At 47.7% G+C, this 17,868-nt stretch overlaps 1 protein-coding gene across 1 annotated transcript in view; it reads right to left on the bottom strand.

Annotated features, from left to right (window-relative positions):
- Positions 1–17,868, bottom strand: part of Sdk1 (sidekick cell adhesion molecule 1) — a 713,594-nt gene that overhangs the window by 238,887 nt on the left and 456,839 nt on the right. Inside the window, exons 12-14 of the mRNA XM_029477307.1 lie at positions 17,160–17,262; positions 13,656–13,832; positions 1,080–1,216 (exon numbers count right to left, since the gene is read on the bottom strand). Of these exons, the coding sequence (XP_029333167.1) occupies positions 1,080–1,216; positions 13,656–13,832; positions 17,160–17,262 (417 nt within the window). The remainder of the gene's footprint in view (positions 1–1,079; positions 1,217–13,655; positions 13,833–17,159; positions 17,263–17,868) is intronic.

The raw sequence follows: 17,868 nt of genomic DNA, 5'->3' as shown, positions 1-17,868 counted from the left end.
ACACACACACACACACACACACACACACACACACTCTGTTCTGAGTTAACCCCTTCCATCCCAGGTGCCCTGGAGGAGTACAAGGTTGACAAGAGCAGGCACTAACTGGATTCAGGCACTGTGTGTATGCCTGGCATGCAGACGGAAGGAAGAGGACCAGGGCTGGCAGCAGGTGCACAGACACTATAAGTCTCAGAAACCCGCTGACCTCCTGAGGGGATGGACAGCTCTGAGGTGATTGACTGCCTGCCCTCCCCTCTCTCATAGGACCCATCACTGATGATGAGATGTAGGCAGACATTTAGGATGCTGACCCACTGTCCTCTCAGAGGGTTTGCTCTCTGAACAAAGTGCAGATCTAAAGGTTTAGTTCCTGTCTCTGTTCATGGGCTTCCACAAATGACAGGCAGGAAGTTACAAAACCCTCCCAAGATGCAAAGGCCTGCTACTGCCCACTCTGAGGTCAGCTCCAGGAGACACCCTGACCCCCTTTCCAACAGGCTGCAGAGATAACACTGTCCACTAGAACCTTTGAGGCAGTCTCATGGACTTAGCTACTCCGGTTAGGCCCGGTCTCAAGTCCAGGCCCTCTCGAGAGCCCATTCAGGACCCCCACCCCAACCCCAGCCACATGGCTCTTTCTTCCCCTACACACCATCTTGCTTTTGCTTTGTTACCCGTGAAGCATGGCCAAGTGTCCCCATCTGCTGTGGGGTGGGGGAAGGACATGCCATTATGAACACATGAAATCTGATGTCTGGGGCTGAGGAGGTGGCCCTGTTAGCGAGAACACTTGCTGTGTAAGCACAAGACCTTGAGTTCAGATCTCTGGCACTTGTGTAACCCCAGTGCCATGGCAAGCAGAGACAGGAGGATCACTGGGGCATGCTGGTCACTAGCTGAGCCCCAGGTTCAGTGAGAGACCCTGTCTCAGTGTGGTGTAAGGCTAGGAGTGACAGAGCAGGACCTCCGACATCCTCGTCTGGCCTTTTAAGTTTTCCCAGGCCCATCCCATCCCCCCACCACATGCATGCACACAAAGACACACACATCCGGTTTATGTTTGTTTTGCTACTTACTGTTTTCAGACACTTGCACAATGTAGTAAAGGACGGGGCTGTTTCCATCAAAGGGCCGAACCCAAGATAGTGTCACCGAGTGGCTGCGTGCTGGACTCAAGCTGGCCAGCAGGTTTTGAGGTGGGTGAGGCAGCTCACTAGAGGCAAGGAAGTGAAAAGAACAAGAAATCAGCGAAGTCAGCCTTATGGGTCATCTAATGCCCATGATGGCAAGAGCCGGTGTGTGCAGTTATGGAATGAGAATGAACTAGTCCTCTCTCTGTGGTCCCCTAAGAACAAACCGAGACCAGACCCACAACCTGTGGTGTAATTTGAACATAATTTGATGCGAATTTTGCGGTTCCTCAATCACAACACAGGTAACTTCACAGGGGCCCTGTGTGCACTTTTATTACATTCTATTTTGTCTTGTTGTTTTGTGTATGCAAGTATGTGTGTGTGTGTGTGTGTGTGTGTGTGTGTGCATATATAGGCTAGAGATCGAGTCAGGTATTAATGGTAATTAGTTTTAACTGTTAACTTGATATAACTTAGAATCACCTGGGAGGAAAATCTCAAGGAGGGATTGTCTAGACCGGGTTAGCCTATGGGCACATCAATAGGGGCTTGTCTTGCTTGTCTCAACTGAAGTGAGCAGATTCAGCCCACTGTGGGTGGCATCACTCCCTGGGCTTTAAATGTGGACTGTGTAAGAGTAGAGAAAGGCATCTGAGCGTTAAGCACAGAATTCATTTATCCCTGTGGATAGGATGCAACTACCTGCGTCGAGTTCCTGCCACGTCAGCTGCTCCACCATAGTGAACCCTGACCTGGAAAGATGAGCTAAGATAAACCCTTCTTCCCCACGTTGCTTTGTGTCAAGGTATTTTATCACAGCAATTGGAAGGAAACGAAAACAAACGTCTACACTTAATTTTTGAGGTGGTCTTACCAATTCATTCAGCTAGGCTGGCTGCCAGGGGACTGTTCCTGTCTCCCCAGCGCTGAGGTTATGGGTGCTCACCATTGCACCCAGTTTTTTACATAGGTGCTTGAGACTGAGCTTATGTTCTCATGTTTCTGCAGAAGCCTTTTACCAGCTGAGCCACACCCCTGGCCTGGCATTATATCATTAATGAGACAAAATGTAGTCAATGATTTGTCAATGCAGCTAGAGGCTGTTCATGTAAACCCAGCAAGCCCTATAAAGAGGAAAGCCTGGTGCCTGGTGGTGAGGATCTGCCCAGTGGGGGGGGTGGTTCCATACTCCCTGCTTCTTAGACAAGTAGACTGCCTAAATTATCCACAGCATGAGGTTATATTGTAGCTCTGTCTTAGGGAGAGTAATAGAGGTCTGGGGAAAGCGCTTATGAGTAAATGTAGTGAGAAAATCAATGAAACACCTATAGAAATAGTAAATAACACATGGACGAGGCCATAAAGTGCAAGTGTAGCTCTGGTACATAAGTTTCAAAAAGAAGTCACTAATTTCAAATCAAAACAAAACAAAAAACCAATCAACCAACCAAACAAACAAAAAACCCAAAACAAACTAAAACAAAGTTTTTGCTGGGATTTACTGGAGACAGTACAAAGTCTCTACCTCAACACTGAAGCTGTGCACGTTTGGTTCAGCCTTACATCTCTGGGACTTGGGATCTGGGCCTGCCCCATGCTCCTTCTTCATGGAGGCCACTCCCATAACAGACCTGGTACCACAGATGGGAAGGCTTCCAAGTGGTGACCTGTGTCCCCACTAATTTGTTCTGGGTCTCTCTTGGATATCAGTTACTATATCTTGGATATCAGATTCTATATCCATGGAATCACATGGATCAGATCAAATGCCAACATTCAACTTGACATTTTGGAAGCTTGGGAGCTCTATCTATCTATCTATCTATCCATCCATCCCTTCATTGATTGGCTGGGTCTTACTAGCCCTGGATATCCTGGAACTTCCATCTGTCATCCATCTGTCATCCATCCATTCATCCATCCACCTACCCACCCATCCATCCATCTGTCATCTATCTATCCATCCATCGGTCATCTATCCATCATCCCTGGAAACTTATTATGTTGGCTACACTGGCCTTGAACTTGCTATGACTCTCTAACATCTGATCTAACAATGATGGAATCTCAAGCACACAATACCATGGCTCCCTCTATACTTGACTATGTGTGTGCTCATGTATATGTGTGTGTGTGCATGTGCATGTGTGTGCATCTGTGTGCATTTGCATGTGGAGTCACAGGTGGAAGTTCGGTGTCATGCTCAATCATTCCCACATAATTTTCTGAGTCAGGCTCTCTCCTGAACCCAGGGCTCACAGATTTGGCTGGAGGGGCTGCTCAGCAAGCCCAGGGATCCTCTGGTATCCATTTCTCCAGTGGACAGGTGTACACTGTTTTTTCTTATATTTTACCCAGCCTTTATAATGGCTGAGCTATCTCTCCAGCCCAAGTGATTTTTCTAATCTTAATTAAAAAAAAATCCCTTTTCATTGAGAATAAACTCTTTGCTGGTCAGTGGAGATGCATGTGTTTAATTCTAGCACTCAGAGGCAGAGGCAGGCAGATCTCTGAGTTCAAGACTAACTTGGTCTACAGACAGTTTTCCAGGACAGCAAAGGCTAGACAGAGAAACCTGGTCTCAAAAAACCAAAACCAAAACCAAAATCAAATCAAAACAAAACAAAAGGACACAACAACAACAACAACCACAACCCAACCCAAACCAACCCAAACCAAACCAAACCAAAAAACCCCCCAAACCCTAAACAAAACAAAAGATATTGCTCTCATCTATCTTGATTAGTTTCCCCTCCTTCTATGCCTCTCAGCCACACCCCCCCTCAGTCTGGACACACTCAGCTTTTTATGTGGGCACTGGAGATCCAATCTCAGGTCCTCATGCTGGTATAGCAAGTCCTTAACCAACAGAGCCCTCTTCCCAGCCCCAAACCTGATACTTTTCATTTAAAAATGTCCGTGTGGGCTGGGGTGATAGCTCCTGTTCAAGACCTTTCCGTCTCGGCGTGGCCCAGAGAGAAATGCACCTGTTCTATTTCACAACTGATGCAGTTGTTTGTGCTCAGCTGTGTAAGGAGCATAGAGCTCTCACCCATATACCCGTTAGCAAATGAGCATGTTTCATAGAGATAGAACTGTGCTGTGTATTAGCACGCGCTAACACACACACACACACACACACACACAAGACAAGTCTTGAGTGTGGAATATTGTCTTGTGTTCTCCTTAACTGTGGCTCAAGTTTGAAATCAGATAAGAAGCTCCTCTTTCTATTTAACTTATCTGATAGCCGAGCCTCCATTAGACCCCAATAAACACTATTCAAGAGGGAGGGCAGGATGATAATATCCACTCTCAAGCCCCATTTCTTTTTGTTTCCTCCAAGATAGATTAGGTTTGGTCTGAAACAAGACCAAAGTTGTTGAATGGTCCTAAGTAGAAACCGTCCATTTGTTACTGTACTCGTTGCTGTGACAAAACTGCCTGAGTTAACTTAGAATCCCCCACAACAACCCTAAAATGCCCAGAGGCGTGTCTCCTTGGTGTTTCTAGATTCTGTCAAGTTGTTGATATTCATTTTTACACAAACCAAGAGTATAGTACTTGTCTAAAAATACCCAGATAAAACTGTTGATAAAAATAGTGTTTTTCTGGTCTGGGATGGATGGAGTCTCTAAATCCTTGGGATATCCTGAGGGATGGGGTTGTCTCTGTCATTCCTGGGATACCATAGCTCAATGACTGGTTATGGGGTTACACAGCTGGGCAGTAGGTAGGTCCAGGACAATAAAGACGCCATGAGTTTGGAGGCTGGAGTATCAACTCCATTTCTGACTTCTGTGGGATAGAAGGAAGCTGGAGGCGTTCAGCTAATCAGGAAATGTCTATTGGATGTGGCTCTGCTGAGTGTCCTTGGCTGGTGTCATGAGGTAAGATGTGAAAGCCATACATAAGAGGATGTGGAATTGACTGGATCTTGCCTCATATGTCATACGCATGCATGTCTGCCTCCATGCAGATCATATGCATAGCTGCATACTACAGCTGTCCCATACATGGACAGATTCAGATGTTTCCCAACTCTCCAGCTCATGATTGATCTGGTCATGCATTTTTTTTCTCCTTTATAAAACCTGCAGCCAGAGCCACAGCTCTGTGTAGAGACTCTGCAGCTGAGGGTGTAGGAGAAGCCCCAGCTGGTTAGCTTGGTAGGTGGTATGGAAGCCCCAAGCTCCCAGCTGCTGCCTGAAGCTTGGAGCTGTTCTGGAGTGCATGCCCTTGACTAGTAGGTCTGTGCTAATTCCAATTAATTAGTGTCTGAATTGAATTCCACTGCAAAGACAGTCTCATAATAGAAGCTGGTCTGACACAACAAACATGAACTTGAAAAGCAGCAGGAGTTGCCAGTGCTCCAGGTCACTGTGTGGACACAGAGTGATCCCCATCAGCAGATGAACACACACACACACTAAGCCTCAGAGGCAGTCTTTGCCCTGGCCTGCCATATGTACACAGTAAGACCCTAGGAGCTCACATATGGCTGTTTGTTTTTTTAACATGTATTTAGTGTGTGTGCATGTGTATGTGTGTGTGTCCCATCACATGTTCACATGCAGATGCTTTTCTCAGTCACCCTCTCCCTTGAGACAGGGTCTTTCACTCAAGCTGGAGCTCACTGATTCCGTTAGACTGGGTGACTAGTGAGTTCCCCTGTCTCTGCCTCTCCAGTACTGAGATTATGGTCACGTGCCACTAGAAATGGCTTTTTACATAGGTGCTGCGGATCTAAACTCAGGTTCTCACGCTTATGCTGCAAGTGTTCTAACTACTGAGATGTCCCCAGCATGAGGCGTTCTCCTAACTTGATGATGGCTATCATGGGAAAACCCTTGAGCAACAGGTCAGTAATGGATAATTAAGGCTTTCATGTACTCTGAATGCACTGCAGAAAATCTTATCCAGTAAGAGTATACTGACTATACCCAAGCATGTCACTGCCAGCTTTAAGAGGAGGGTGGATGGATGATGTTTTGGGAGGTTCTCAGATGGTTATGACTGTGTAAAGTGAGGACATGACTGCTCTGAGGTATGGTTGAGGGGAAGGTTTTATTGTAAATATGAGGGAGATATAGCCCTAGGCTTATGGAATCATCCAGAGCAGGGAGAGACAGAAGTGGACTATGAGAGGAGGGGTGGGGGATGGAGAGAGGAAGAGGAGAACATGTGGGAAGAGGAGCCAGGACAGAGGAACAAGAGAGACAGAGGAAGAAGAGGGCGGGGGGAGGGGGAGAGGGTGTAGTGCTTATGTGGCTTAGATGACAGTCATGTAGCTATCGGATGCTGGGGAAAGAGGTTAGCTTGTTAGCATTCCTTCTAGGTTCCACCCAACAGTTATGGAGCAACAGCCTCCTACGAGCCTGGCTGACTAGAAAAAGACTGTTTGGCCTCTCCTGTGCTCTCTGTCCCTTCTCTCTCTCTGACTCCCACTTTCCTGACCCCTCTCCCTCTCCCCCTCTTGTTTCTTCCCCCTCATCCTCTCTCTCTCTCTTTCTCTCTCTGTTCCCTGTTGACCTCTTCCCTTCTTTCTTCCTCTCTCTCCTCTCTCCTTGTCCTTCTCTGCCCCCTCTCTTTCTCTGCCTCTACTTCTCAATACCCCTTCCCATGCTCCCAAATAAACTGCATTTTATATTAGACCTACTCTATGGCTGGTACCTGGCAGGGCAGGGGTGTGTGTGTCTCAGCATGGGCCCGCTAAGGCACCCCTTCCTGGTGCAGCATACTGAGTTTTACAAAATGCATTAGAAAGGAAGCCGATGAGTTGGAGTTTAGGGTAGGGGGTAGGGTGGGTAGAGCTGAGTGGAGCTTTGGGACTGAGTGACCCTGGAGGCCAGCATGTGCTTTGGTATGCTAATAGGCACCATAGTTTAGTCATTTGTCCTGAGTTTCTTTTGGACCTGACAATACCCAATGAGGACAAGCCAAAGAGAAAAGGAGCGATGGAAATGGAGGCCAGTTCCAAGTCACCTTACAATGGAAATGGGATGGAGAAATTGGCACCAAGTCACTTAGACCACAGTATTATTGGGCATTAACAATGGCCATAGTAACTAGAGCTCACACAGGGCGGGGGAGACGGGAAGGGCGGTGTTCATGAGGGAGGAACAGTTTTGAACAATTGGTAAAATTGTGGCCAAGGGAGAATTGCTCCTGAGAAAGAGGACCAGGTCAGTCTTTCTCCATCAGGAAAGCTTTGCCCCTTTGATGCGCAAATCGTGTCTTGGTCAAACCCATCTTCTTCCACTTTGCTCTGAGGAGGAAGACTCAGGGCCTGATAATGGTGGGGGATGGCGTCAGATTGTTCACTCCTTATTATGTCTTTGTCAGAAGTAGTTTATTGAAAGAATCGTCTCCTGATGCCTCAGGGTCTGAGCCTTCCAGTCAGCTCAGTAAATTAGATTTTTCTCTGTTCTCCAGGATCCTAAGAATTAGACTCTTACTGCAGGAGGGGCCAGGTGATGCTAATTGGATCTTTAAATGATTGAACAATTAATCACTCTATAACGCCTTAGGAACCTGGTTTTTCTGGAATGTTCAATAGGGCAAGATGCTTTCAGGGAGACGGGGTCACCCCAGGACTGTGATCCTGCCACTGCAGCACCAGTAAACTAGAAGGAAAGACAGGATCAAAACCCAAAGTGACAATGTTTTTGTTTGTTTTGTTGTTTTTGAGACAGGATCTCAGGTATCCCAGACTGGCCAAGGATGACCTTGGACTTTGCCTTGTGCCTGTGTGATTGGTGTTATATGAACATGTGCATGCTCACACGTGTGTGCATATGTGTGCATGTGATTGTGAAGGCTGAGGCTGACCTCAGGTGTCTTCCTTGACCACATGTCACACTATTCATTGAGGCAGGATCTCTCCTTTGAACTTGGAGCACACTGACTTGGCTAGTCTAGCTGTCTGGTTTGTTCCAGGCATTCCATAAATTCCAGGCATTTAGCTCCATTTTCAGGGAGCTAAAACTGCAGGTAGACCCCCATGCCCAGGGATTGAACTAGGGCCTCATGTGTTCTAGTCAAGCCCTCTATCAACTGAGCTACAACTCTAGCCTTCAAGGTGACAATGTTTACTGACGAAGATCTCTGTTTGCTAATGTATAAGACACATCACAGAACCATCTGGAATTCTAGAGAAGGGATTAAATCAGAGCTTACATACACTGCTTGTCTTGGATAATGCAAATACACTCCTGTTTTAACTTAGCAAGTGGGGCAAGGCATTTATTAGGCACTTACTGTATACGTGGCTGAGGTAGGCCCTGAGGGCTCAGTGGCAGGAGTCATGTCAGATGGTCATGAGGCCATGGTCAAAAGGAACACAGAGTCTCAGGGATGGAAGCATCAGCTTCAAGACAAAGAGACCCACGACACAAGAGGCAACTCTGTTCCTTCTGTGGTGGGGAGAAATCCACGGGAGCTTTATTTTCTCGAGAGTCCCTCTTCTACTGGGCTCAACACAGAACTGAAGAAACACTGGCTGATTCCATTCCATGAAAGTCCTGTGAGGTCACTGCCGCCATGGCCAGCCTGCCAGCTGAGCCAACTGAGGGAGAGGAACAAGGCGACCTGCTCCAAGTCCCATGGTAAGGTGGGATGGACCTGTGGTCATCCTGGCTCCTGACGGTTCTGCTGTAATCAACAGCCTTGTTACCAGGAATGTGGGTATGAAGCATCACTCAGCCAGCTTCTGCCCGAGATAAAGCTTCTAGCTGAAATGATCAACCATGGAGCTAATGAGCATGGGGACATCCCACTGGAATTCCGAAAAGCTCATTTTAAATGATCAATATGTGTGTGTGTGCCTGTGTGTATGTGTACGTATGTGTGTGTACATGTGCGTTTGTGTGTATGTGTACCTGTGTATGAAGGGCAGAAGTCAACATTACACATTGTACTTCAGGAGCTGTTGATGTTTTTCCTTGTACTCTGGGGTCTTTCTCAGGCCCAGAGATATCTGTCTACACTGGCTGGGCAGTGAGTTTCAGGGACCCTGCCTTTCTCTTTAATGTGGGTTCTAAGGATCACGTTGTCCTTGTGTTTGCCAGATGAGGACTTCACCAACTGAACCAACTCCCAGCCCTAATTTAACAGAGTGGCTTTTAACTGAAGTAGAGAGAAAGGGGGGCTCTCTCGGGCTTTTGAAGGACACTGTTTAGGCCTAAGTACCTCTCTGTCCCTTTGGCATTATTCATTTTTTCTTCCTTATTTGTTTATTTTCTGTCTGAGCAATCATGGGAATGTGACAGCGCTGGACTAGAAGGTTCTCTGAGAAGCACCTGATGCCCTCCATTTCTGACTTGTTGCTATTATCGTCACTCTGGCCATCACTGGTGCTGCGGTGTCCCCAGATCTTTGTATGTGTGTGAGTGGCTTGTCTTTGTGTGTGTGTGTGGTGAGTGTGTGAGTGTGTGTGTGTGTGGTTTGTGCTGCGTGCAAGCATACATGTGCATGTGAAGACCACAGAACAGCTTGTATAAAGTGAATTGTTCCCTCCCAGCTTTCAGTTAGATACAGGGGTTGAACTCAGATCACAACACTTGCATGGCAGGCTCCTCTACCCACTGAGTCATCTCACTGTCTCTGCCCATCTCATTTTCTGAGACAGAGTCTGAACAGAGACTGAACCTGCAGCTCGGCTTAACAGTTCAGCTAGACTGGCTGCCCAGTAAGCTCTAGGGATTGGATGGCCTGTCTCTGTTTCCCCACCCCGGGGATTATAGACACATGCTATCACGCCCAGCATTCCATAAAGGCATTGGACATCTATATGCAGGTCTTCATACCTGCCTGGCAAGCACTTCCCTGATTGAACCATCTCTCCAGTCCCAAGAGCTCCAGATGTAACGATGTACCACTCTCCCCATTCATTCCGACTTGGAAGAGTACTGTGTTTATTCCACCAGCAACTCCCAGGGGCCTACAGCCTTCTGACTCAGCTCTGCAGCCTGCGGCACCCAAATTGGTTTGAATCACAGATCTGCAAATATTTCTATCTTTAGCAATGAGGTGTTTCACCATCGCAGAAAGCCTATTATTTTATACATACAGCAACATTTGCTGAAAAATGTATTTTACTTAGAGGAAATCAAATAAGTAAATAGTGGGGAAGATATGTAAATCTGCAGAACATAAGAAGGCGCGGAATAAAAAGAACGTGCAGTATTGGAAGTGTGCGGCTGTGTTGGTGCTGACGGAGCCTTTATGAACTGCTAACACTTATTTATTTGATACCCAGACTGGATGATCTAAGAGTTCTCCAAGGTAGTTAAAAAAAAAAAGTGAATAGCATGGAGAATTATGCGAATTCACGGGCTGTGTTCTCCAACATCATCAAAGTGATTTTTTTTTTTAAAAATCTGATGTGGGGGCAGTGGAGCTGGGCTTTTGATAGACAGCCTGTATGTTTATCCCTATGCCATACACTGAAGGTAAGGGAGGAGTAGAGGCCAATCAATGGCCTAAAACGTACACTCACCGATGTATTCCTACATGACTTCAGTCAACAAGCACTCAGTGTGCACTTGCTGGGCACCTGTTGGTATGCCAGGCACCCAGCATGCAAACATTTACGTTGAGGGACTTCTGGGAGGGAAGGGCTTGGATGGCAGCCTTCTCTTCCAGTGTGGTTGAGATGCCGTGAGGAGGACAGGCCAGGACAAACAGGGAGGCACAGTGACTGAGTGGCAGGAAACTGTCCTGAATGCTAAAGGACATATAGGCAGGAGCCTGTGGGCAACACCAGCAGGGGACACACGCTACACCATGGAGGACAGGAAAGGACCAAGAGAGCTAAGGGGTCTCAGGGCTCCAATGATGACAGGGGGGTCGATGATACCATGGATGCCCAAAGCCAAATAGGCCCCAAGGCTGCTCTTAAGGACTACACTGGGCTCCAGGCTCATCATGGCTAATGGGTGCCTTTGCTCCCTAGGGATGATCATTGTCCAAGGAGAATCAGAATCATATTGGAGAGGGGCAAACAGGAGGTAGAACAGGACTGTTTCAGCTTCAGAATGTATACAGGACCTTCTGGATGGGTGCTACACATCAGTAAGTCCTTCCATGCTCCGTGTGTCTGTGGTATATATGTGTGTGTGTGTGTGTGTGTGTGTGTGTGTGTGTGTGGTGTGCTGTGTATGGTATGTGTGTGTGTGGTGTGTGCTGTGTGTGGTGTGTGTGTCTGTGGTATGTGTGTGTGTGGTGTGTGCTGTGTGTGGGGTGTGTGTGCGCGTGTCGTGTGTATATGTGGGTGGTGTGTGTGGTGTGCTGTGTGTGGTGTGTGTGTGTGTGTGGTGTGTATATGTGTGTGGTGTGTGGGTGTGTGTGTGGTGTGTACTATGTGTGGTGTGTATGTGTGTGTGCTATGTGTGTGGTATGTGTGTGTGGTATGTGTGTGTATGTATATGGTATGGTGTATGTATTGTATGTTGTGTGTGTTATATGTGTGTTATGTGTACATATGTGTGTTATGCGTGTGGTGTGGTATATTTGTGTACGTGTGATATATGTCTGTGGTGTGTGTGTGGGTGTGTGTGTCTGTTTTTGCTTACACGCTCACATATGAAAGTTAGGGGTTTACATCAGGTATCCCCCTCCATCATGCTCTACCTCATTATTTGAGACAGCTTCTGCTACTTAACCTGTGCTAACCAATTCTGATAAACTGCCTGGCCAGCAAGCCTCAGTGATCCACTTGCCTGTGCCTCCCTAGTGCTGGGATTATAGGTATCCACTGCACCCAGTTTTAATATTGTTGCTACACATCCAAACTCAGCATGTGTATGCACGTACGACATGTTTTCTGCCCATGGAGCCACATCCCAGCCCCATCATTAAACTTCCATTGTTTATATCTTTTATATGTGTGTGTGCCTGACGTGTGTGGCTGCTGGAGGAAGTCAGGAGAGGGAGTCAGATCCCCTGGAGCTGGAGTTCCAGGCAGTCCTGAGATCCCCAATGTGGGGCTAAGCTCTGAACTCAAGTCCTTTACAAGAGCTGCCTGTGCTTTTCACTACTGAGCCGTCTCGCCAGCATGGTCATCGACCTTTTAAATTCCTCCAATTTGGAGGGCTCGAATTTGCCCATTCTTGAGTGCTTGGGACACACAGAAGGCCTGGCTCGGCTCTCTGCAGGTCCTCTCTTCATTCTTAATCCCTTAGGCTGATGCTGGGGATTCAAAGACAAATGAGACTCGGTTGGATGCAAAGTGTTCTGATGCTATTTTTAGGGGATGCTTTCTGTTCAGAATCTGTCCTGCATCAAGGTGGGCAGAGCTGAAAGAAAAGCCTCTCAGGGTTGCCTTCTGATGGCCCAGCACGCCCTGCAGTGGATGGGATGGGCGGACAGATGGGCATCAGACACCAGATCCTGGTTTAGCAGCTATGAGGCTTCCATTCTCTCTTTGCAGGTTGTATTTTCTGTTCCTGTACTCCGGGATTGTCTGGGAGGGCACTTTTTTTTTTAAACAAAGCAAGTAAATACATGTTGAAAAGGTGGACAATGCCAGCAGGCCTTGTAGCTTCCTCCTCTGTGATCAGAGAGGGAGCTGAGGAAATATAGGGGCACCAAAGCTTACACTTAAGCCCAGAACCCACAGAGAGGTCTAGATTGGAAGCAAGGGGACAGTGCTCTTAAGGAGTGTGAAAGACTTAGTAGGAGGTGTCATCTGGGGATGACTTCACTTGGAGGCCTCATTGGCTGCTTGGTTCTGGACTTTTGGATAGGGTGACCTGACATTGTCACCACTCAGAAACTGATGGGCAATCACATGGAACTCATCCCCACATAACGGCAATGAGGTAGACAGCGTTCATGACAGGTGTCTGTGCAGGGATATGAAGGATTCATAGGGACGATGACCTGTGAGCACACCATCTATGTAAGAATGAAACATGAGGTCATGGGGGAGAAGGCAGAGTGGGGATATAAAGAAAGGAAGGAAGGAAGGGGGAGGGAGGGAGGAAGGAAGGAAGGAAGGACGGACGGATTGAGGCCACAGCTCAGTTGGTAAAGTGCTTGTCTTGCCACCATGAAGACATGCGTTTCATCATGGAACCAGAACAACAATGTCATATGTTGTGGCACCTGCTTGTAATTGCAGTATTGGGGAAGCAGTGGCATGTAGACTTCTGGGGTTCCCTGGCCAGCCAGAATAGCCTATCAGAAGAGTCCAGGTAAAAATAAGAGACCCTGCCTCAAACAAACAAAGTGTACAACTCCTGAGAAGTGACATCTGAAGTTGACCTCTAGCCTCGATACCTCCCAGACCTATTCCCAACATATGTATATGCATCTCTCCAACACACACACACACACACACACACACACACACACACACACACACACCACACACACGTGAAAAAGACCTTGCCATCATACACAGCTGAATGGAGGGCTGTGCTGGCCTCAGGTTGATGGCACGGGACAGCATGTGGGCAGACATGAGTCAAGTATGGCCATGTGGAAGTCTGGAGACAGGAGAGGCTTGGTACTCACATCACTTCCAGCCGTGCCGTCCGGGAGTCACTCCCTCCCTCGGATATGATTTCACAGGTGTAGTCACCAATGTCCCCTGACCACGTCTGGCTAATGACAAGCGACCCATCCTTTTCCACCACAATTCTGGAGCTGCTGGACGCTGTGATGACCACGTTGTCCTTTTTCCAAACGTAGCTGTGGGCCAAGCAGAGGGTTGATCACAAAATACATAGGAGTGGATCCACACCCCTTCCCTGATAGCAAGGTGCAAGCATTTGGTGAATTGGACAGCAGAGTAAACATGACCATGTTAAACTTTTTTTAAAAAAAGAAATCATTTGTGGCTAGAGAGATGGCTCAGTGGTTAAGAGTGAGCCCTGCCCTTCCAGACAACCCAAGTTTGGTTCCCAGCACTCAAGTCAGGTGACTCATGACCTAGAATTCCAGCTATGACGATATGACGCCTTCTTCTGACCTCCATGGACAACAGCACACATGCAGCATACATTCACACAGATACACACACAGTAAGAGATAAATAAAAATAAATCATTTAAAAAGGCGAGTTTTATGGCAATATCTCAGATAACCTATAAAAGCTGGTGGGTGCTTTGGTGACTAAAGCCGGGCAGTGGTGGTGGTGGTGTGGGATTGTTTAGTTGGTGTCTGCCTGCCATTCAAAAAGACTTGAGTTTAATTCCCACAATCCACATGGAAGGTCTGGGATGGTACCACACACTAGTAGCCTCAACACTAGGGAGGCAACACCAGGTAGATCCCAGGGGCTTGCTGGTCCCCAGGTTAGCCTAACCAGTGAGATCCTGGCTAAGTGGAGGACCCTGTCTCAAAACAAGGTGGAGGACTGGGATAATGGCTCAAGGTCTAAAGTGCTTTCTGCACAAGCATTAAGACTGGAATTCAGCTCTCCAGCACCTACATAAAAGCGGAGTGGGTATGGTAGCCCACCCGCATGCCTGTAATCCAGGTACTCAGAGGGAAAGAAGGGATCCCCAGGGCAAGCTGGCTGGTAGACTAGCTGAATTTGAATTTAGCAAGAGACCCTGTCTCTGGAAATGAAGTGGAGATCCATCAAAGGCATTCATATCATCTCTGATCTCCCCATGCATGTGCAAGTAGGTGTACATGTACTTTCACATGTATATGCCTATGCACATGGGAACACACATGCACGTGAGCACACACACACACACACAAACACACACTCATTCATGTATATAAGTGCACCATAGATGTACCATCCCCAACACACACACACACATAGAACAAACAAAATCCTCAAATAGGACAATGAAGACAACTGTGAATATCTATCTGAGCATGTGTCTGGGAGACAGGGCCTCTGTAGGTCAGACCTGTCACTTACTTCCTAGCTCTCCTGTTTCAGTAACGCTTAAGACCCCCGCAGAGAGGAACTTCCTCTTCTTAGGCAAAGCTCAATGCATCTCTACCTGCTAAAGGCCCACCACACTAGCAGGCTGTCTCTGACGCTACCTTTCTTCCTCAATTAATCTTTAGGGCCATTTTGGCACATTTTTCTTTTCCAATATAGACTCAATTAAGAGCCTGTCCAGTACTAAATGTCCCTGGGTGAGGCCCTACCTATGGCTGAATTGATGAAAGTTCTAGTTTTCTTTATTAGAAGAATCTGATTACATTTTCAAAATGTGCCAGCCCCTGCTGCCCTGTGTATTCACAGCACAGATTTTCATGAATTGGTCACGGGAGGTCACCTCGCAACACAAGAGACAACAGGAAATAGTCCATTTGAAGAGAAAGGATAATTGCCCTAATAACCTCTGTCCCTCCATAGTGGGGACAGTTCAAGTCCTTCAGAGAAAGGGGGTATCTTCCGCTGACCTCGGGACGTACTGCAAAGAGACCATCCCAGTGGAACCTCTGAGCTCTTGGAGCAGTTTTAAAAGCCATGTCCTCCTGCCTTTACAATGACTGGAGTTTTCTCTAAGTGTGAAGGAGATCTCTGGGCAGGCCCCAGGGTTCCCTCTCTCTGGGCAGCCCCCCCCCCAGGGTTTCTCCTCTCTGGGCAGCCCCCCCCCAGGGTTTCTCCTCTCTGGGCAGGCCCCCCAGGGTTCCCACAGTCAAACATTATGCTTCCTATCTGTCCCTTTGGCTTTTGCATTTGCTGGAATACAGCTGTATTCCAGTCCTGGAGACTCTGGAGGGTCAGGTGGGGAGGGAGAAATGGATGGTTTGCAAATACTTGCACTGAAAGGGCAGAGGAGGGTCAAGTGTCCAAACCCAGTCCTCAGTGTGTGCTTTAAGAGCCATGCCCTCTGTTCAGTGTGGACTCCAATTCCATCCTTGTGGCTAAGTGCAGCCTTTTAGAACTAAGGTGCGGTGACAATGCTATGGGATCTCCTCCCTCTCCCTCTCCCCCCACCTCTGTCTCTCCCTCCCCCTCCCCCCTCTCTCCATCTCCCCCTTCTACCTGCCCACCTGATTTATTTCCAGGGTTGAGTCTGAAAAGTTACAACTCTCCTGCTCCTTGAGACAGATCTCACCGCTGAGGGCCACCTGTCTGCAGCCAGGCCTTGCTAATCCAAAGTGGCCTGGTTTTGAACTTTTTTTTGGCTTTGAGACAGGGTCTTGTTGTATAGGCCTCAATGCCCTAGAACTTGCTATGTAGACCAGGCTGGCTTCCAGCTCACAGAGATTCCACTGCCTCTCCAGTGCTGAGATTAAAGGCATGTGCCCCCATGTCCACCTTGTCCTTGTATTTGTTTTGAGACAATGATTCTTGTGAATTATATGTGTCTAAGGATAGCTTTCCTTTTCGGACCCTCCGGTTTCCACCTCTGGTGTGCTGGGATTATAGGCACATGTCCCAATGCTCAGTGTATGCAGTTTGGGGGATAGAACCCAGGGCTTCACACATGCTAGGTGAGCCACACACCCAGCCCAAGTGTCACAGTCATCGTGAGTAGCTTCTAGTCTGTGTGATGTCCCACTTGGCATTTGGAGACTCTCCAAGTCTCCTGGCTCCCTCCTCTGCCTGCATTTCCCTTTTACTGCCTTGGACGCCTGCATGCCTTTCTTCTCCCACTATACAGAAAAAGTGTCCTTGCAGGATAGAAAACTCCCCCTGAGCACTGCAGAGCCTCCATGTCAACACCACTGAAATCCCATTCCATCCCTCTGGATTTTTGTCTCATTAAGTATCAGACCCTGACAAGTGCGTTTTACAGACAGTGTATTAACCTTGGCAGGAAAATCACAAAAAGCTGTATTGAAGCCACGGAGTGGAGCATAGCCCACTGTAAATAATACATAAGTCTGGAATGGAAGACAGATTCCTGTGATTAATGATGGAGCTCGCCACTGAGAGATGCCATCATCAGAGGTCTGCTGCTAAAATCAAAGACACTCCCCCCACCCCCCCACCCCCCCACCCCCGCACCAAACTCTCACTTCTCATCTCCACTTTCCCCCTATTAACCCAAGGAATCTTAACCAGTCCTAAAGAACAAGAGCAGTGTGAGCAACCGGAGAGAGGTCCGAGGGTCGTGGGTAGCTCCGCAGCACAGGGTGGCCGTCGTCCCCTTAATCACCACGCGGTCTTCTGGAGGGTGAACGATGGACGTTCGATCTGAAACAACACAAGTCACAGTTGGATGAAGTCAGCAGTGTGTGAGCCTGTGCCCTCGGGGATAATGAATGGGTCATCTGACATCAAAGCCTCCAAATTCTCTCTCATCTTGGCAAAAAAAAATGGGTGTAAATGGAAGCGCTCAGTGATGTTCAGAGAATGGAAAAACAAGCCTTTCTGTGTGGCAGCAGAGTTAGTTGATATACCCACTCCTAAGTCATCCCTGATCTCTAAACTCCCCAGAACAGAGAGACAAAGACTGTGTGTACTCATTTAGAGTCTGGACTCTTTGGAGTGTTTTATCTCTGTGTCTTTTGTGGATGTGTGAGGATCCTTGTGTTTCTGATAGGGTCTCTCACTGGCCTGGAAGTCACTAAGTAGGGTAGACTTGCTGGCCAGGGAGCTCCTAGTATCTGCCTGCCTCCGACTCCATGATCATAGGATAATAGGCATGGACCATTGCTCCCAGCTCTTCTGTGTGGGTTCGAAGGATCAACCTCAGGCCCTCAAGCTTTGCAGGCTAAGCACTGGCCTGTCTGAGCTGTCTCTTTAGCCTGAAGTCTGGATTCTCAAAGCAGAGTAGAAATGGAGGTTGAGGCAGGAGGA

The sequence above is a fragment of the Mus caroli genome, chromosome 5 (genome assembly GCF_900094665.2).
Source record: "Mus caroli chromosome 5, CAROLI_EIJ_v1.1, whole genome shotgun sequence".
NCBI classification, from domain to species: Eukaryota; Metazoa; Chordata; class Mammalia; order Rodentia; family Muridae; genus Mus; species Mus caroli.
The sequence above is the reverse complement of the archived record's forward strand: the minus strand, read 5'-3'. Positions and strand labels throughout refer to the sequence as shown.